The 21,830-nt window shown below is 48.4% G+C and overlaps 1 protein-coding gene across 1 annotated transcript in view; it reads left to right on the top strand.

The window, feature by feature from the left end:
- ACAP3 (ArfGAP with coiled-coil, ankyrin repeat and PH domains 3) overlaps positions 1–21,830 on the top strand; it is a 118,733-nt gene that overhangs the window by 20,548 nt on the left and 76,355 nt on the right. Inside the window, exons 2-4 of the mRNA XM_077837201.1 lie at positions 6,955–7,012; positions 13,091–13,210; positions 14,331–14,384. Coding sequence (XP_077693327.1) covers positions 6,955–7,012; positions 13,091–13,210; positions 14,331–14,384 — 232 coding nt within the window. The remainder of the gene's footprint in view (positions 1–6,954; positions 7,013–13,090; positions 13,211–14,330; positions 14,385–21,830) is intronic.

Below are 21,830 nucleotides of genomic sequence, written 5' to 3'. Positions count from 1 at the left end.
TCTGTGCAAAGAATGACTCCAGCTGGGAGAGTTTAACAAGTTCCTCTGGGAATAGGACCTGCCCGTTTCTGATTGGAGCCAGTCGGAGTCGTAGGAGCTCATACATCGCAGGGCTGGGCTGGATGTTTGGAGAGAGGCACCTCTGTGCAATGCAGATGTGACACAGATTTGTTCTGTGGACAGATCTAGACCATGGCATCAGTGTGTCTCTCTGTACCATACATTATCTTACATCCAGAATCCCTTTTATTTACATTAATATAGACATTGATATTAGTACTTACTTAGCTCTTATATAGTGCGTTACAGCCATAGATCGCAGAGCCCTTTGCAAAGGATGATAAGGTTCATTAGCCCTTTTTATGCAGAGGTGGAAGTCGAGGCACATCGCAGGTCAGTGGTAGTTGCAGGGAGAGAATCTGTGTCTAGAAGTGGTCTGGAGCATGGAAAGAGCATTTGGAGAAGCAACCAGACCTTTGGCTTTGTATCTGCCGGGCACCTTTTGAGGGTCACCTGTTACTACAAAGGCTGCTCAAGTTTGATTAGACATAGGACTCCGCTGTTAAATTCTGGATCCAGATTTCAAATCCCACCCCCTCTAAATTAGGGAGTTCAGATCCAGGATCTTGGGTGGGCCCATTATAGGGATGGAGGCCAGCTGTGAAATCCAGATCTCGAGCCAAGTAACGGTTATGAACTTGCCAGCTCTCCCTCTAATTTGGGGTACTTAGCTTTGGGTTCCTCTCTGTGATGGCAGGAAGAGGTCTGTCTAGTTCCAAGGATGCAGGGAGAGACTCTGAAGCTGGGGCTGGGGGTGGGGGGAGGAAGTCTGGGCTAGGTATAGTAGCATCTGAAGTGCCCGGCAGGTAGAATCCCCCATTTTGTCTGTGTCAGTACATGTTTCTCCTGGCATTGTGGGAGCCAGCAGGACCTAGCCAACTGCATCTCAACTTCTAGGGGCACTTACATTTTCTCTATCCAGTTTTGCTGGATGAAAACTAGATCTCAGGCCATCTTATATCGTACATAATGGTGATGAATAACTCAGGGCATCTCCTCCGGGTTTGAAGTTTGGCTTGTGTCTGGAAGTAGCTTTGTTTTGGGGGAGTGTCATTTTCTCTAAGCGATCAGTGACCAAGTACTCTCTGCGCAGCGCACCAGGGGACTTCAATACCTCTTGCTGTTGCAGGGAGTCCGAGCACACCATGGCCCACATAGGAATGCCAGGCGCCCTGCTAAAAAAAACTAGACAAGGAAGGGAAAGCAGATACTGGGCCCAGTACAATTCTAGTGCACGAAGATGCTATGCTCTCGATTTCCATGGATTTATACTGGTTTATCCTAGGCCAGCATATGGCCCATTATGTCCAAAATGGCTGGGAAGGATACAGTCAAACCACAAGACAGAAACAGTTTTGCATGAAAAGAGAGGATGCTGATAATATATGAGACTTTCTCTTGCTCGTAAGTAACATCATGTGGTTTGGTGGCAGGATAATAAACTCAAATAAGGACGGTTACAAGCATCACATCGCAGTTCCCAAATATGCAGCTAATTTAGATTTAACAAGACAGTTATTAGACGTTAAGTAACTAGACTCCTTAATTCTTAAAACAAATATGCATATTCTTTGAGGCTTCACAGCTATGCAAAAGATTTCTTTATGAAAACCACATTGATGGCAGATGGGGAAGGGCTGTGTGTAACAGATTAAAAAATCTGGTTCAAAAACAACTATGTAAAAGATAAACAATCTGCCCCATAGTTGTCAAACCTCAGAAAATAAAGGCCAGCTCTTCGGCTAGTGTAAATCAGCAGAGCTCCATGGAGTGAGGAACTGGACCTAATTTAAGGGAGGGATAGTTGTCTATCAGTTAAAAGCGGTGGTTAGAAATCAAGGACTGTAATTTCAGCTGGCGTAGAGGGTGCAGAGCTCTGCTGAAGCTGGTAGAACTGCATTAATCTGCACAACCAGAGAATTCCTTAGCTCTGTTGATTTCAGTGGACGTTTGGAGCCTAAATAGACGTTAGGTGTGTGAGCTGCTTCATTGATTCCATCCTGAGGTTTTTTTAAAGACAGCAGTGCTATGCTGATTTACACCAATTGAAAAGTGGGCCCCAGGACTCCTGGGTTCTTTTCCTGGCTCCACCATAAATTCTCAAGTCATGTAATCCAACGTTTTCCAGCTTGCTCTCTGCATTGGAATGGTCCAAGTGCTGGGGGGAGAAGGTGTCTAGGCAGGGAGGGTCCGACCGATCCAAGGCCTGAGAAGTTAGATGCAATAGCAGCGGGGAAGTGACTGGAGGGATTCAAAGAAAGGGATGATGTGAACAGAAGGACGGACAAGGCAAATGATCTTGGCTGCTGTATTTTGTAGCGACTGGAGCGGGAGCAATGTGGGTGTGGGGGCCCGGAGAGGAGAGTGTTCCCATACGAATGAAGGGAGGAGATGAGAGGTGAGAACAGAGAGTGAAGGTTGCATCTTAGAAATGTTGTGAAGGACACCTTGTGAGATTTGGACACCCCTCAGAGCAGAAGGGGAAGGGGAAGGGGAATTCTCACTGGGTATTGAGCAAGCTTAACACGGAGCATAGCAGGACCCTCTGAGATGCTAGTTCAAATCCAACCCCGGTCAGAGGAGACTCAAAAAGTCATTACCACATGCTAGCCCTTTAGTGGCCTATGTGACCATGATGATGGTCTCAGCCCCATTCTGAGCAACTCCATCGGGAGGTAGTATTGCTCAGTGAGTAGGGCACTTGCTCAGGAGTCGGGAAAGCTGGATTTTATTGCCACTGGCCTACAGTGTGACCTTGGTCAAGTCACTTCCACTCTCTGTGCCCCTCTTTCCCCGCCCTCTCTTTTTCCTTGCCTAGATTGTAAACTCTTCAAGGCAGGGATTGCCTCTTACCAAGTGTCGGTACAATGCTTATCACATGGGGCCCCCCATTCATCTGGGGTCTCTAAGTGCTACCATTATACAAACAATAACCTCATGTACAAATGCCCTTCCACGGCTAGCGCTCAGTACCATTCCTGCTGGCAAACTGAGTGCTCCTTGTGCCTGGAGAATGAACTCCCAGGCCTTGTTGGGCTCTTTCCAGAACAGGTCTAAGGCGGACTGGCGGGAGAGGGGGGAGGCGTGGGAAGCATGCACTGATGCGGCCCCTGCTGCTCCTCTTCTCGTGAAGAATAGACGCCTCTGATCTGAGTCTGTCACTCCAGAGCCTTCTGTCAGCACCAAAACCCCTTGAAAAGAAAGGCAGGCATTCCCAGAATGCCGATGGGGACCTAGGTTGCTGGAGAGATGAGATGAGGCAGAGATATTTTCCTGCTTGTAGATTTATGCAGCGGAAGCTGGAGCGGGACACAAGCCTCAGCATTCAGAGCCAGGGCGTCAGCGCCCCAAACTCTCAGGCTGTTCAGATCCAGGGTGTCGGTTCAGCCCTTTGTGAGGCGATGATGGGATCTTGGATGCTGGGACGCGGCCGGGAGATGCAGAGCAATTCTGCTGACTCATGTGGCACCCAAGTCAGGTGGGTCTCATTAGCTCCCCCTCAGGAGGGCAAAAAATGGGGGGAAAGAAAAAGAGGAAAGGGGGGTAAGACAGGAGGTCTTGTGCAGAAAAATCCCTACAGTCAGCGAGGTCCAGAGTGAGCCTAGACTAAGCCTCCGTCAGCACGTAAGGAACCAGGTGATTCATACGTCTGACAACATGCACTTAATATTCAGTCACAACAGGTCATGTGGTGGTGTGTCCCATGACTGTGTGAACTCCCCATGCGCTGGACACCCTAAGGCAATTAAAAACCTTTCACAAACCCTTCTAAAAGCGCTGGTACATTGATTATGAGGAGATTACAGTAAATAAACTAGTTTTCCCCCCTTTCCCCCCCCCCGCCGGGAAACAGCCCCACCACTTCCCATGACCTTTATGAAACTCAACAAAACAGCCACATACCCTGAAAGCCCAGGAATGGCAGACGGGACCGCCCCCGCCCCTCCCAGTATTGAGCAATAACATCATCGTGATTATTTATGTATTTATGTATATGTCAGTAGCTCCCAGAGGCCCCAGTTGTGGATCAGGGCCCACTGTGTTAAGAGCTGTACATGTCATTAAAAAAAAGACAGTCCTTGCCACAAATATCTTACTGTGTTGGCATACAATGGGCGTGAATCCTCCTTCAAAGCAACTTTCTATGTAACATTTATTTTTTAAATTGCTTGCTGCTTGGAGGATGGGGTTAGATTGCAATGACCTTACAGGATAGCTAAGAAATAGGGTTGGGATTTTTAAGCTTCCTAAGGGGTTTAGACACCCAGTTCCCCAGTAAAAATCAATGGGAATTCCCCATCTAAAAAAATCAATGGGAAATGGGAGTCCCACCCATTGAAAATCTTAGCCCAGACTTGGAGATAAATAAAAGCTGCTTTGTTGGGATGTCATAAAGGATAGAAACTAACTGGGGCGGGGGAAGGGACAAGCACAAGAGAACTCGATTGGCTCATGCAGTCTCCTCTTAAGGTTAACAGAGAGGAAGGAAGGTCCAGGGGTAAGGGTGCTCCCCAGGAACTTGAGAAAGCTGCGTTCGGTTCCTTGCTCCGCCACAGACCTCCTGGTGACTTTGGGCAAGTCACTAAGGCTACATCTACACTGCAAAGGAAGAAACATGGCGCTGAGTCTTCGAGCCTGTGTCAACCAACTCAGGCTGCGTGGCTAAAACTAGCAGTGTAGCCGCTCCCGTGTGGGTCAAAACCTGCTCAGGGTTTTTAGCCCCACATGGTGAGCCCAAGTCAATCGACCCAGGCTCTGAGACTCGCTGCTGGGGGGGGGGGGGGCGGGTTTCTTTGCCATGTAGATGTACCCTCAGTGTCTCAGCCCCCTATCTCTAAAATAGGGATAACAGGACCCATGCATACGCACACCTTCCAGGGATTTCAGTAGAATTGGAGGGCGCTCAGCATCTGTCAGAATTGGGCCCAGTTATGTAATGTGACAGGACTGTGATAGGGACAGGCATAGCGTGCAGGGAGGAGAGTTCACACAGTCACATGCTGTATCACATGGCCGATGTTGTCACTGAATATTAGGTCTACCCTGTAAGTTGTCTGAATCATCTGGTGCCTCACAGCATTCCAAGGGAGATTTCTGGTAGCTGTTGGGAGAGGTGCTCTCTCCTGAAGCCTGTGTGTACTGGATTGGCGATCGCCTTAAAAGTTCAGGACAGAATTGACATGCTCGAGATCTGCGCCTGGCCTTCTATTTGATTTACTTCCTTTGTGCGGAGGGAGTCTCCGATCTCTGTTCCATTTGGATTACCCGGCAGGATGTCGGCCGCCTGGTAGCAGTGTCAGATGGGGACTGTGTTCACCTGTAGAAGGTATTGTTCGTTTATTTCCCATGGAAGAGTGGTGAATGTGGAGAAATACTGAGTTTGCTCTGCTAGTTGTAATTCCTCTGAGAGAGAGAGATGGGCTGGATCACAACATCATATGACCTCTCAAGGTACCTTACAGCCCGATGTTTCTATGACTTTATGATCAGAGTGAAACTCCCTTCCCAAACTCGGTGGAAGTTTGAATCTGGATCCAAATTTTATGACTTTGCCCTATCAATCATTTTTTACTTATCCTTCCTGTTGTTAGCAATGTGTCCCTGGGCAGCTGTTCATCCATTTAAAACAACAAGAGCCTTTAGAGAATAGATTTTGTTGCCTGATCTACCGAGGCCCTGGGGATTTTCTCCTGGTTCCTTTTGGATTGTGTGCATCCCGTCCTTGGCTGTAATAAAGCCACATGAATTGGTGCTTCGCCAGCACATCCTTCCTCCACAGACCTTTTACCTGGCACATGCCCATGGCTGGAATTTTTAAAAGGCAGAGCATTAACACTTCATGCTGTACACAGCAAACCCACAAGCGGGAGAGGGTTCATGCAATGGACTGTGGATTGCATGTGTTGGGACACAAAATTGCAGTGAGGTTTACCACACTTCCAGGTGCTTGTTGAAGGGAATGGCTGCCCAGCTGGGGACAGGCTACCCCAGCACGCTGCTCTCCATGGGAAGGTTTCTGCCTTACTGCTCTTGCAGTTGGAGTTTTGCCTAAGAGAAAAGTGGATTTATCCCAAAGGTCTTGAGCTGGAAATGTCTTTTGCCAATGGGCTGGGCTGATGTCATTGAAATTTTCCCATAGTTGGGTGAGGCCAGAATCCTACTGGCCTCTTACTGTCACCACTACCCAAGAAATGGAAAGAAAACAGACCCAATGGATCTCTCCTTCAGACACAGCCAAGGCACTAAGGGTAACACTCAGAGGTGTGTAAGAGTGAGTAGATTGAGATGGTAACAGGACCAAGATATGCCCACATATGGGCTAAAGGCTTGCTGGGGTTTGGAAGATGCAGCCAACAGTGTGGGTATTCTTGAGGCATCGTTACAGCCTGAGCTTCACAAGGGCTTTAAGCAGGCACAGTTAATGCTGGTTGCCAGTGTGCCCGTTTATCCCAGGCATGTCATTCATGCTGGTGTAATATAAGAGTTATTCCAGATTTACATGGGCGTAAACGAGATCAGACTAAGACCCCACAGGTGGTGGCTTTGCTGTACATTGCCCTAGCACAATACAGCCCAGTGACTTGCCAGTGACACTGATGGGGGGTTGCCATGAATTTCCCCCCCCTTCCAAGATTTTTCATCAGCCCAGGAGCAAAACCCATCCCAGATAATTTAGGATCCTCAGAATGGAATTCTCCCAAAATGTGGATCCTCAGCTTATATGGCAGCCTCTGCGCAGGAAACCCCTGACTGGGTGGTGCAAACTTTCGCCTCTCTCCTCTGCCTTTTGGAGTTCTTCTGGCCTTTGCCTTTCAAGGACTGTTTGGTTTCTCTGCCCATCATCCGTGTTTAGGCAACCAGCTGATTTCCCCTTTTTTGCTCTTCTGATTACAGGGCGACCATAGATGAAGTGGAAACAGATGTGGTGGAGATAGAAGCAAAGCTTGACAAGGTAAGATGGGGAAGCTGAGAGAGTGGCTTTGGGGGAGATGGCTGGGGTGAGTCTTTGGTTTAGGAACGTGGCCCCGCCAGTCTGTTCCGGACTGTCAGAAAATCATTGGTTGATATGCTGGCTTAGTGTATATGATCATGTCTTCCTGTGCTGGCTGGACCCAGCCACTGCTGCTCAGCCATAGACGAGGGAGTTGGTTGCTCCTTTTAGCACAAGTAGCTGGGGCTTGTTTCTGAAGAGAGGTCAGCAGAGCGCCACTTCTTTGTGCCTCTGTTTCTCCTTCCACTCTGTCTTTGTCTTGTCAACTTGGACATTTCTCACTTGGTGGCTGCCCAGCAGCTAACACAATGTGGCCGTGGCCTTAGTTAAGACCTCTAGGCAATGTTCACTCCCTGATTGTGATGTTTGTAGGTATGCAACCTGGTTTAGTTACAAGAGTGCTCTGTAACTCACAGCTGGGGTTCACAGAGAGGAGGGTGTATGTGGAATTCAGCTGGGAATGGTTTTAACAATATCGTGTCGAATCTGTTTCAATTGTGATAAAGTCTTAAAAACCATTTGCTATTGTAACAATCACCTTAAATAGTTCCCATTTGGGGAGGATGTCTAGCCCATTGATTAGATGAGGTTCAGGACTCCTGGGGTCTACTCCAGTCTCTGCCAGAGAGTATCCCTGTGCAACCATAGCTTCGCTGCACCACCTTTCCTCCAGCAGCAAAATAAAGATAACACTTACCACACAGCAACTTTCTGAAGTTTAATTAATGTTTTTAAAGTGCTTTGAAGTTCTTGGACGAAAGGTGCTATAGAAATGCAAACTATTATTATACTATAATGAAAATTGAGTGTGTGTACACCACTGGCCTCTGCCGGATATAATTAGAACTGAATTGAAGCCAGACTTCCTGAGTCCCAGGTATCTTAATCATAAGACCATCTTTCCCCATTGGAAGTGTGAATATGAAACCTGCTACCTTACCGATTTTCCTCTCTCCTATTGTGTGCTCATGCTTGTCTGTTATTGGAAGGTTGTGAACAAGTGCCAGGCTTAACATGGCTGATCGGTTTAGTGTAGGATTTCCCCTGAGGGCTGGGAAGTGCCCACTGACTGGCTTTTACTGTATGTTTTTCTGGGTGCTGGGACTCTAATTTTAGACAACATAGCATTGGATCAAGTGCTAAACAAACAAACAAAATACACTCAAAATACAAAACATTCCAAGGATGTTGCAAAAAGATGTAGAAAAAGCAACAAGGCAGGTCAAATTTCCTGCTTTTTGACATCAATTGTGCCCCTTTAATGTTTCCAAATATCCGTCTGGTTGTGCTACTGCATGACTTGATGAGGTCTCAATCAGCAGCTACTGAGGCAAAAGCCTCCATCAGCCAGAATAGTTTGGAATAGCCAGTTTTAGAGTGGGGCTGGGTGGGAAGAGAGTTGAAAAAGTCTTGGATCCAAGTCAAGAGACTTACCGACAGAAAGTCATGTTGTCTCCCTCCAAATGTTGGAAACATCTGCCCAATTGTTTCTGAACTGAAGCAGACAGGTGGAGGACCAGTGCCGGATTTTAGCAGGGAGATTGCGTCTGGCTAGAAGGGGCGAGAACTTCTGCATCAGACTTAGAGGCTGACTTTGTTGAAGCCACAGGCCCTAAGAAATGGGTGGCCTATGGGACTCAAATAGGTGGTGTTAGGCCAAGTTCCTAGCGGACAGGTGCCTGCATAAGATACTTAACTTCCTTATTGGAAGTTGAAAAGAACCCTGAGCTATCCGTTGGCCCTTAGAGCTGGTCCCTCGGAGGTTGGACTGGGGCGCTTTGGCTGTACAGAATCGGGGAAGCTTGTTCTGATGATTCCAATAGTGCCATTATTGTGGCTAATCTGTGACTAAAGGCCATTGGTTTCCAGGCCTGTCAATCTGGAACCCTGCGTTAGCTCTAGAATTCTATAAACAATAATTCAGCACTCACGATTTCATTGCATAGAGGAATGCCCCATAAATACATTTCCAATAGATTTAATAAGAGAGCTAATTAGAGCACCTTTGGGCCGGGACTGTCTTAAAGCTACAGTCTCAGGTAATTTGGGCCCTCTGCAGATGGTAGCAATGGGCTGGTCTTGAAGCTCCTTCCATTTTGAATGACAGGTCTCATGAGATCAGTTTCGTTTTCACATTGTTTCCACCGGCTTGCACCAAAATCTCCTGGCAGGGCTGTGAAATTTCATGTGAAATTGTGGCTGTGTCAGAATCAGAAATAGGGCCACACAGCCTGGAACCGAAACAAGTAAAGGCGGGTTTGGATCCAGGAATTTGAAGCTGAAGGCCCGCATTGAAATTCAAAGCAATTATGCTTTGAGGGTTCATTCTGGACAAAATTCTGTTTGTTTTGCTCAGATTAAATAGGAATGTTTGTATGGCCCTTATCACCAGAGTGTTTGAGTGTTTCACTGTCCTTAGTGGATTTATTGTCAACTTATCTGTATAGAACAGTGGCACAGGCAAATTAAGCAACTTTGTCCAAGATAACACCAGAAATCTATGTCTGAACTAGGAGCTGACCCCAGTTCTTCTCAGCCCTTGTCCTATGCTCTATCCACCAGGCAATCCTTCCTCCTTGGGAATACTAGTGGAATAAGGTGCTATTCAGTGCAAGTAAGGGTGTCAGGATCTGTCTCTTAAGACTCAACTCTCTGCCCTTCCTGTGGTTTGGTGGGTTTCTCAGTCTTTAATTGCTTTCTACAGTTAGAGGTAGAAACAGCTGTTTCTAAACTGTGCAAATACGGCTGCTGCCTTCACTCTGACCTCAAGTTTGCCTCAACTGTTGCAGGCTACTTTCCTACCAATGGTGCCCAAGCCTTCTAATATTTCAGGAGTCTTTCTGAAGCTAGGGAACATGATTTCAGAGTGCGCTCGTGCTGAATGGCCCTCAGCTACTAGGAACACAGCCTTGGCTGTGTGCGCGAGGAGGTATTTTAAAAACCGCCACGTTGCAGAATAAGCTGGATTTCCTTTCCAAAGGATCTGTCCAAAGCCCCTGGTGTCCGTCTGGGCTCCAGATGCTACAGGAGCTACATCAATTTGTTTTCTTTCTTTGGGGTGGGATGGAATAGCACAAATGTTCCTCTAGCACCCGGTTCTGTTCCGCCAGATTATGTGAACAAGAGAGAAAGGAGGCGTGTGAGAACTGTGTTCAGATAATAGTCTGCTAACACAGCTGGAGACCATTGACTCACCCCATGGGCCAGTCACATTTATCAAAAATGGCTTTACAGTCATTAAAGTGGACGATTTTGGTTTCTCCCTCCAATGAAAAATTGCTGGAAAAAACTCAGTTTCTAAAAAGTTTGGTTGTCAAAAGCCAACATTTTTCATTTTGTCAAAAAAATAAATGAAACGTTCAGTGACAAGTTTTGAACAAAAACATTTTTTGTGTGTGTTTCTTTTGGAGTGTGTGGATAAGACAGTATTTTTTTAAACCGGCCTTAACTGTGGGTGGTGTGCTGGTTCCCTGGGTCAGGGGTTTTATAGTGAACAAGAAGACAGATTTTTGAGTCCTTGCTCTCCCCACATTCTTTCTAAAAGGAGAAATTAGATAACCAAGGGATTGTGAGTTCTGACTCACAACGTTCACTACAATCAGCTGACAGGCTGTTTCTAGGGATGCTCAGGAGCTCACATGTGTGTATCTGGAAGTCTTTTGTTTCTGGACATTCTCCATGCGGTTCTGACTAAATTAGTGATCATAGTCCATTAATGGACCCTGAGAGGGGCTGCGGTGGGAAGCAGCCTCGCCCAGCTATGTTGCTGTGCACCCATCTTTAAAACAAAGGAGTGGGCCTTACTCCGCTGTTAGACTGGTGGCAGTTTGGACTAACTTCAGTGGTGTGGTAACAGTCTGTAATGTCACTCAGAGGAGAATCAGACGCCCTGTATGTAGCACTCTTGCTAATACATCCCTCACTAGAGCTAGGACCTTCCACAGCCACGGAGTGAAGACAACTGTACTGTCTAGCACCACGAGCCGCTCAGTGGGGAATACCATTATTCCCTTCAGATCTTTAGTACTCAGAGGTACTGTTTCCCTGGGCTGCAGGACCGACTGAGACAGTGTTTAAGAGTTAGCTAGAGTTCCTCTGATTTTACAGGGATCTGGTCCTTGGCCCTACGCGTATTACACAGCTTAAAAAAATACAAAGCCCTCGGATCTATTATATCAGATAAACGTTTGTCAGGCTTCTAAATGTCACAGCCTCTGCCCTTGCTTTCCTTCCTCCCACACCTAACCCCCCCGCCCTCCCAGGAAAATCCAGAGAGAACATATGGAGCGAATCGCCCACAAAACAACTCTCGAACCTGCAGTTGAGTTCAGAATCTCCACTGAATAGTTTTAACAAATCATTTTGAGCACACAAGTGGGCTGCAAACCATTCACTTCAGCTACTCATACCCCCCATCGCTCCAGGCCAGTGTGAAGGTGCATTTTACTACTTCACCATTAGGCATGCATTTGTGCCTCAGTTTCCCTACCAAAGACAGTCTTCCCCAGGCTGGTAGTGTGATCTGGCCAGACCAAAAATCCTCTCCTTCCAGAGCAATGAAAGTGCAAAATCCTTTCACCCTCCTTGGGCACAGCTCTCTGCTAGGGTCTGTGCAGTGATTAAATCCATCCCTCTTGGTTGCAGGGGGCTTCCTCCCTGCTTCAACCAGGGTTCAAGACTTCACTGGGCTATGACTTCCCATTCAATCCTTCCCCTCAGCTGCAGGGTTTCCACATCACTGCTCTAGGTAGCATCATACTGGGGCCTTCTGTTATGTACTGTAAGCTGCAGTCTTGGCACACTAATACATGGATCACCTTTCCCACTGCCCAGGGCCACGTCCTCCAAGGCCTGCTTCCAACGAGGCCTTCCTCTGGCCTCTTGAGCCAAGCACCTGTCTGCAGGGAATGCTCCCCACCTAGGGTGACCAGACAGCAAGTGTGAAAAATCGGGACGGGGTTGGGGAGGGTAATAGGTGCCTATGTAAGAAAAAGCTCCAAAAATCAGGACTGTCCCTATAAAATTGGGACATCTGGTCACCCTATCCCCACCTTAGCTCAGGCCCCAGCACATCACCATCCTCACCCCCAGGACTCTAACTGGCAGCAAGCTTTTCTCTCCAGCTCCCTCCTTCCCGGCAGGTCTTGCTGTAGCCTCGAATCAGCTGATCTGGGAGGCAAACCAGGCACAGCTGAGAGCTGTGGCCTTAGCCCCTGTGATCGCTGGCTTAGGGCAACCCAGTGATTTGGCCACGCCCTTACCTGGGGGCCGCCCCATGGCCACCACCCGAGCAGAGAGGAGGCTGGGTGTGGATGCTCCTTCCCTTCCTGATTGTGGTGTTAGCAGCAACAGGGTTCTCCTTCCCCTCCTGGGCAGCAGCAGTGCCTTGATCCCACCTCCCCCTGCCCCTCCCATTGTCTTGTATGATTGTGGGGCCCGGTGGCTCTATTGGCTGCTGCTCTTGCCTCGGCTGTCGGCAGACACCCTTGCTTTACACCCAGGCCACGGTCCCAAGCTTTTCTTCGCCATCCACGAGAGCTAGAAACGTAAGGGCCAGATCCTCAGCTGGCGCACATCGACTGAAGACAACAGAGCTACACCGATTTACCCCAGCTCAGGCTTTGGCCTCTGTTTTCTTAAATGACAGCGGGGGCGTTGACCTCACTTCCTGATTCTGTCCTGTGCTGATTCTTTCTGTTTGGCTTCACATGTTCAGACTAATAAGCCTCTGGGATCATGGGCATTTCACAACTGGTGGCTGTCTGACTGCAACCCACGCTCCGAGAGAGAGTGTCTGTCACCTGCCAGTGGCCGATCAGTAAACTAGAGTAATTCAGTAAGGAAGTTACTAAGCTAGGCCAACAAGTAGCAATGCAGAGTTTTAACTCTGAAGGTTATGAGTTCAGACCATGGCATTAGCCCCGCAGATCAGACTGAAACTAACTCGGTGAATTTTATTTGCAAGTCAGGTTTCTTTTCAAAACTCTTTGGCCAGCCCTGTAGGACATTCCCCACTCACGTCTCTTCCTCTCTCTGCAGCTGGTGAAGCTATGTAGTGGGATGATTGAGGCTGGGAAAGCTTACATCACCACCAACAAGCACTTCGTCAGCGGGGTCCGAGACCTGTCGCAGCAATGCAAGAAGGACGAAATGATTTCGGTGAGTTGCCTGGGAGAGGAGGGGATTGAGCATCAGAAAGGGTTAAACTTTTCAACAAGAGATTGGGGCATTATATATAGGAGGAGGATTTCTGGGGATTCTCTCTAAACTGAGCAAATAAAAATGTTTCCCAGGAATAGGCAGACATCTGTGATGCTAGGTAGGTGCTTTGCAATATGCAGTGATGCACTGGGTTTCTATGTGGTGCTTCCTTTGACTTCCTATCAGAGGTCCTTTGTGCGAGTATCTTTTACTTATATATGTATGAATCAGGACTTTGGGTTCCTTGCCCAGTTTTGCCACTGCCCCAGTGGACAAGAAAGACACATGATCGCTGCGTGACTCAGTTTACCCTCCTGAAAAGTGGGTTCAGTTTACCTGTCTCACTAAAGGAGGGGTGGAGAGCAGATGGTTGTGAGGCATAATATCTACAAAGCACACTGAGATCTTTGCAGACATGTACTGCTATTATCAGCTGTGGCAGGGAGGGTCAGTGATATCCAGTGAACTCCATTGAAGGCAAGGAAATCATGCCAAATCTCATTCCAGCTAGGGTCAGAATTTTAACAGGAATCTCCCAGGGATCCCTGAGAGTCTGTGCAGAGCATTGGTGAATATTTACATGGAAGCTGTGCTACAGATGTGCAGAATATTGATCCCTTTGGGTGAAATGTGTCCTTGTAGAGAGGACCAGCTCGAGGCTTATTCATCATTTAAGTCTCACTAAGAGGCAGATTTCACCTTGGTGTCTGAAAGAATCCCCAGATAATGCAATGTTGAAAAGGTTGAAGAATAGGATCCTTGTTTGCAAGAGGCACTATGGTTTTAAGAAGCCAGAATGCAAACAGGATCCTTGGAATCTAGGACAGTGAGCATCGGTTATTTGGGAAATGTGGATAACCATCGTGCAGAAGAAACAGCCCGGCGGCGCTGGTTTCAGTACTAAACCAGAAAGGACGGGCAGCCTCTGGCTTCAGTGCCAGCCATTTATGTCAATGCACAGTTGCCAACTGACAGAGCGAGTGCCTCAGTGGCTTAAAGACTGTCCTTCCCCCTCTTGCCAGCACTGGAGGAAGGGCAGCTGCCCCCATTCACTGCCTTTCCTCTTCTCCTTTCACAGGAGTGCCTGGACAAATTTGGAGACAGCCTGCAGGAAATGATTAACTATCACATGGTAAGGTGCCACCTTCCTCTTGTTTTGTTTGTGTGCTGGCGGCCAGCTCTTAATAGTCTTGCCTCCCTCTCTAGATGCTACTTAATGATCTGTTGGTTCTGGATCAGGCAGCAGTCGTGTGATACTGGACAAAGGCTGGGTCTGTGAAGGAATCCTCTTACGAGTCCCTTTCCCTGAACACTTGGCATCAATTACAAGAGTGAAGGGGTGGGGGCGGGGGGAATGTTGCTGCCAGTTGTACAAGGTTCTTCTCTCTTTAATGAGTCAAGTTCTGTCTCAGTTGCTCTGGTGCAATGTCTAGTAGCAGTGTACTTTGTGCAGTGATCAGTGGGGTTGCATGGGTGCATTAATCAATGGGTTTGTACTGGTCTGCATGGGTGCATTGATCAATGGGTTTGTACTGGTCTGCATGGGTGCATTAATCAATGGGTTTGTACTGGTCTGCATGGGTGCATTGATCAATGGGTTTGTACTGGTCTGCATGGGTGCATTAATCAATGGGTTTGTACTGGTCTGCATGGGTGCATTAATCAATGGGTTTGTACTGGTCTGCATGGGTGCATTGATCAATGGGTTTGTACTGGTCTGCATGGGTGCATTGATCAATGGGTTTGTACTGGTCTGCATGGGTGCATTAATCAATGGGTTTGTACTGGTCTGGATGGGTGCATTGATCAGTGGGTTTGTACTGGTCTGCATGGGTGCATTGATCAATGGGTTTGTACTGGTCTGCATGGGTGCATTGATCAATGGGTTTGTACTGGTCTGCATGGGTGCATTAATCAATGGGTTTGTACTGGTCTGCATGGGTGCATTGATCAGTGGGTTTGTACTGGTCTGCATGGGTGCATTGATCAATGGGTTTGTACTGGTCTGCATGGGTGCATTAATCAATGGGTTTGTACTGGTCTGCATGGGTGCATTGATCAATGGGTTTGTACTGGTCTGCATGGGTGCATTAATCAATGGGTTTGTACTGGTCTGCATGGGTGCATTGATCAATGGGTTTGTACTGGTCTGCATGGGTGCGTTGATCAATGGGTTTGTACTGGTCTGCATGGGTGCATTAATCAATGGGTTTGTACTGGTCTGCATGGGTGCATTGATCAGTGGGTTTGCACCAGTTTGCACGTGTGCATTGATCAGGGAGGTTGCACCAGATTACGTGGGTCCATTGGTCAGTCACTGGATGCATTGGTCAGTGCGGTTGCATGAGTGCATAGATCCACGGTGGTGCAGTGGGTGCATCGATCCATAGGGTGCATGAGTGGTATTGGTTAATGGGGCTGCATGAGTGTAGCTGAGGGTGGGATTTGCCCACTGTCTTTAACCAAACATGCAGGACACTGGATGGGAATGTGGGGTAATGCTCTGCCCAGCAAGGTGAAGAGGGGACTTTCAGCACCCTTATGGGTACCACGTGCTGCAAGGTTGCTATCCCCATTCTCTTCTGTTGGAAGGGTAAGGCTCCAAAGAAGTATGCGCTCTCTGAAGAATTTGCTGCATGTTGCCCATCAGCACCAAAGGAATCTTCTCTGCATCTAAACGTTAGGCAGCGAGAGATACACAATCAGAGGACAGTTCAAGGCAGCTATGAGCTTCTGGTGTCTGGGCCAACTGGAAAGAAAGCCATAGACTTTGCAGTCAGCAGCAGATTGGGGAGGGGAGAGGACAGGGCATCTCTCATCTTTGCTTGCACTGGGGACTCCCGGCAGCCAAAGGGTCAGGGACGTGCAACCGGTGTCAGAGGGAGAGGAGTTAGAATGCTCATTCCTCAAATGAAAAAAGCAAACCCACACTGTGGATGATTCATTCTTCTTTGGTGATTATGGTGGGAACTGTATGTGAGGACAAGGTAGGACTAGACTGGGGTCCAAACCTCAGCACGTTCACCGTGAATGCCTCACTTGCATAGCCTGCATGTATTCCAGGGTGGGGGGAGGCCAGGATCCTCTTGGAAGCCCATCAGCATTGATCTCTGCCCTACCAGCAGGAGTGGCTTGAAGGTTACCTTGCTGCTTCTGCTTTGGAATTTTGCATTGGCTTGATACGTCCAGAACCCAAAGCAATATTCCAGGGCGCGTGAGCCTCAGGTGGATTGGAACCCAGGGACCCGTTGGAGTGAGCAATCCACTGGGAACATAGTCAGCTTTGGGGTTAAGGACAAACTGGTGTATACGAATGCCACAGTAAGATTAAAGGAAGAAAGTGGCCAGATAAAGGCTGATTCTGGACTTCAATGTGTCTCGAAACCAGAGCACCTGGGGTGGGAGAACCTGTCCGGTGGACGCCCAGACACTCTATTTCTGAGCCTTGCAGAGGAGAAAGGTGGTTCTCACTCTGTGGCCCTGAGCCAGCCGTACAGTATGAGACTCATTCAGAGGCAAGAGCGCTTCAGACCAAAGGAGGCTTCGGGTGTCGGTGCTGGAGTGACCCAGATTTATTCTCCATTGCCCCTGTCACTGTGCATGAGGGATGACGCGTGCTTTTGGAACACAAGCTAACTGTGGGCGATCGGAGGCAAAGCCTCAGCGAGTCCATTTCGTTATCTGGAAAGCAGGTAGGGAGAGCACGTTTCCTAATGGGAAATGACACAGGGGAAGAGGTAAAAATACACCCAGGCTTTCTGGGCGCGTTAGCGTCTGAGAGCAAAGTCGACCAGTGATATAGAAACCCAACAGCAGGAGGACTGTACCAAACCGAAATTGTGTCAGAGAAGGGGGTGTGTGTGAGAGAGAGAGAGGGATGTATGCCCAGTCTACCCCAGGAGTGCTTTGCTGGTATAGCTAGACCAGTATACTGTACAGGCAAATGCTCCTAGTGTAGACACAGCTTTACCCGCAAAGCTTTGGCTGGTATAGTTCGTTCCGTCCCCACCCCTGTGTGAAATAAGCAATACTGGTAAAAGCCAAGCGTGGCTGGTAGAACTGTCTCCACACTAGGGGCTTCTGGCGGTACAGCTCTGTCAGTCCGACATCTCACCTCTTCACGCCCCTGACCCACGTAGATAGGCCTGCAAAACTCTGACGTGTAGACGAGGGCAGAGAGATACGGGGTGTGTGAGGGAGAGAGAGAATGAAGGCATGAGAAGAGAAGACAGAGCCCTACATTCTGGTTGAAGGCCCCCAGGAGAACCCCCAGCCTCGGCTCTGCCTGCCAGAGGTTGCAAAATGCTATTAATGTTTAACGACATGTGGTTTGCTGAACTAGAAATGCCCAAAGTGCAGCATCAAAGGAAGCTGGCTAATTAAACCACTGTTGCTACCGTGGAGGATGTGGCGAGAGAGGGGAAGTCCAGAGCTGGCTGCAAGTGCAGCATTTATCCCAGCAGACTGACGGCATGGGCTAAGCTCCTATTTGGTAGACATGGGCCAGGCCTTGGGTCTCTCACTCTCCTTTTGCCTCTCACACCAACCCTTGGGCCTAGTTTTTCCCTCAGGTCCCTACTGATTTCACTGAGAGTTACTCCCTCTCCCCCCCAACTGATGGTAGAAACCTTGTGATGGGGCCCCAGAGCCCCAGCCTGAGCAAAAGCAAGAGCAGCAGGAAGTGATGGCCGGGATTCTCCAAGGGGACTGGTGAGATCCTGGCTCTCCAACTTGGGGCACAGCCAAGAGGCTGGTTCTCCGAAACTGCTGAGCATCTCCCCCTCCGAAAATTCAGGCCCCTTGAAGGTGTCCCAGGCTGGGCACCCAAAGGCTGAGGCACCCAGATGACTAGTCGCTACTACTAATGAGCCGGAGCGAGCGGAGGGTCAATAAGCCCAGTTACCTTCTCTCCTTTACCAGTAGATCACCTATTTTGGCAACCTCTCCAAAGTCCTTCCAGTTATGGGGGCACTTGGTCTCTGAAAAGAGTCTACAGCGATCTAGTTTGTTTATGAAGGTGGAGTACGGCTAGACCCTGGATGAGAACTTATCTCCAACCCCTCCCTGCTGTGATGGGCTCATACCTGGCCTGGTGGATCCTTGTGGCCAGCAGAGCTTTGCAAGCTGTTTTCTGCCCAGCGGCCCTGTTGCAAGAGTCAGCAAACTCTGGGACACAGCAGCCCTCCTCCTGGTTGCCTCCCCGTCCTGTGACAAACTCTTCCTTTTAAGAAAAGGAGTACTTGTGGCACCTTAGAGACTAACCAGTTTATTTGAGCATGAGCTTTCGTGAGCTACAGCTCACTTCATCAGATACATACCGTGGAAATTCCACGGTATGTATCTGATGAAGTGAGCTGTAGCTCACGAAAGCTCATGCTCAAATAAACTGGTTAGTCTCTAAGGTGCCACAAGTACTCCTTTTCTTTTTGCGAATACAGACTAACACGGCTGTTACTCTGAAATCTTCCTTTTAAGTTTACTTCGCACAAGCGGACCAGGTTTGGCAGCTGTGCTTATTTAGTACCACCTGAGCCCAGAAGAGCTTGCCTGACTTTTCCTGATTGGGATGGGGGTATGTCCCACCTTTTCCAAGAGTGACTCTTCTGGGAACACCAATAAGCAGTGACAACGTTCCCAGAGCCAAAACCATAGTGGTGCCGCCAATGGTATAACCCCTCCTGCCCCATCCCATTCTGTCCTGTCCTGTTGGGGGAGTTCTCCACTGTTCACAAGTACCGCTGATTGCACTATTTCAAAGAGATGGCATCTCATGTTTTGCTCGCTGCATGCCCAAAGCAAGACATATGTCGGAAGACTCGCTCCTGCGTGTTTTTGGGTGCAATCGCTCATCCCCAGGAAATGTCTTTGGAGTGACTGTAACATCCCTGAGCCAGCTACGATGCCTGTGCCATTAGCCAAGTTATTTTTAGTGGTTCTTCTGCTGTCTCCTCTCTTGTGTATGTTTGTGTGAACATCTTGGCTCATCCAGGCACAAAGATGTCAGCTATGAAGCGGTGACCAGTGCTTCGTCCAGGCATGTGTCCAGTACAGTATGTACGGCTGGAACAAATTAAAAAGAAGGAAGAATGCCCTAAAATTCAGTTGGAGGAAATTAAAGTCACTTGTTCTTTACCTTTATTGCTGGAGCATTGGCCTGGGAAACATCCCTACTTCTAGTCCTGCTAGGATGATTCCCTGCAAAATCCACATATGAAATGCATTGTTGAATGGAGAAAACTAATATGCTAATGCATCCCCAGGCAGGGATGACACAGGCAGGAAAAGACAATGGCTTATTTGAAGCAAAATCCACTGCAAAGAAAGGATGATCTTGTGGTTAAGGCAAGGAGCAAGGACTTGGCAGCCTTGGTAGTACCCCCATCCACCACCACTTTCCTTTTGGACTTCAAGCAGGTCACCTAATCTCTTTGTGCCTCAGTGTCCATATCCATAAAATGGGATTAACCATACTTTCATACCTCAGAGTGAGTGTTGTGCAGATAATTACATTAGTGCATGTAAAGGCCACAGCAACATTTTAATTAGGTACGTTTTGCCCTAGTAAGGGTGAAAGGCTGGTGAGGGGGAAGTAGAGGGGTGAGGGCAAGGACAGTAGGTTTAGTACCGAAATGAAGAATGCTAGGAGCTAAAAATCAGGTATTACTTCAGTGGGATGGCACTAGTGCATTTGAAAACAGCAATTGCCCTAGGGCTCCTACTGGAATTCAAAAGAGACACAGTGTGAGAAAACAAGATTGTTCCATGGAAAAATCCCACTCTGGAGGAATTCCAAATACTCTACCACAGTCAACAGACTGCTTAGCCGAACACTAGAAAATGCAGTGCAGAGAGTCATCTTGTATTGGCTAAAGGAGTTCATTAGATGGGACATGACGTGCTCAGGGTGTAACCGATCCCCATCGTAGGGGTCGGGAAGGAATTTCCTCCCAGGTCAGATTGGCAGGGACCTTGTTTGTTTGTTTTTAAATTTTCTTCTGCAGCATAGGGTGGAGATCACTTGCCAGGAGCATCTGGGTTTATCTCAATCACTCAATTCCTTGCCAGTGCCTGGGGCCTCAGGCATTGGCGCACCTGTTCTCTGCCAATGGCACATGATAGTTTTGTCTCTGAAGGGCTGCAATGCTTTGATCTGATTCTGGCTGCTAGCTCTGGCGTGCGGGTGCTGGGTGGTGATGGTGGTTTCCATTTCTAATTTTTAGCCACTCTGTGATCTGATTTGCAAGTGGAGGCAGCAAGAGGCAAATGCTATTGTGCATTTGCCCTGCTTGAGTCCAAACCTGCTTCTGCGGCGGGTAGGCTGTGACCCGCAATGCTGTGGAGGCCAGCGGAAGTGGGGTCCCGCACCCTGAAGGTCGGATGCCCTGACAACGTAGCATGGCTCCTGTGTGTGGTTAGTTTACTGAGAATATATATATTTTTATACCACGAAAGAAAAGAAGGAGAGACAAGGAGACATTGTGTTGATGATGATGATGATGCAGAAGGTCCAGGTCCAAGATACCTTGAACTTCTCATTCTTCAGTGGGTCTTGTTTGTTTTGGTTAATGTTACGGGGACCAGTGGTTACTCTCGGAAGCCCAGAGGAAGAGTTTCTGTCACATGCCGGTTATATGGGGCTAATTTCACCGGCTGCTGTGGAGGAAATAGCCTTTCAAAATCTTAAACAATAGGCTTTCCAGGACATTCCTTTCAGTAGTGTACACTTAAAGGCTTGAAAGACGGAGCTGGAATGCATGGTAGACCATACCATTGATCCCACCGGTGCGGCAATGCTGACCTCTTGAGGCCGTTGGCATTGGTATTGTCAATGCGCCCTGACAGCTTGCAATTAGGCCAGGTTTCCCATTGTATCTGGCCTGTGGGGAGCGGCATAGCTTCTGAGCACTGGTTTCCTTCTTCACTGTGCCTCCCCTCTGCAAACACGCTCCAGAAGCAACCCAGGCAGGGTCCATGGCTCTCTCCCATCTCTTTGTGATGTACGTTTGATCCCGACCGGGCTAAACCACTCGGAGACACTGCTCGGTCGTGGTAGCACTGATCCTGAGCCAGTTAGAGTTGTTCCATTGGTCCACTGTTGCCTCAGTCACCTTTTGCAGCGGTCAGGTGTGTTCTCACGAAGGCTATGTGAAGCCATCGCAGCATGGGCTAGCCCCTAAACACATAATCCAGGGTCCCGGGTGGGCTTACGCCACCCAGGCTGCCCGCTGCGCTGCTGCAGCTTCCCTGCTATGGTTACTGCAGCTGGCGAGGTCAAAGCACATGCCGCTTGGGTGTGTCTGCATGTGCTGGAGTCACACCTCCGACTGCCGTGTCATGGGGGGAGAGTTTGGGTGGAGTTTTTCTGGATCAGCTCGCAACTGGCCTCTCTTGCTTCAGCTCCTGAACCTGGCTCGTGCAATTGAATTAAGCTTCAGAACAAAGAAATTGGAAAAAATATGTTTGGAGTAATGATAGGGAGGGGGGACTGAAAAAACCAACCCTCATCAAACATGTCTTTGTTATTATTCATAATAGGGAGTAATAATAACATGGACCCTTCTCTATTTGTCCCATCAGT

This window comes from Eretmochelys imbricata, chromosome 18, assembly GCF_965152235.1.
Source record: "Eretmochelys imbricata isolate rEreImb1 chromosome 18, rEreImb1.hap1, whole genome shotgun sequence".
NCBI lineage: Eukaryota > Metazoa > Chordata > Testudines > Cheloniidae > Eretmochelys > Eretmochelys imbricata.
This window is presented reverse-complemented; position numbering and strand designations above follow the sequence as displayed.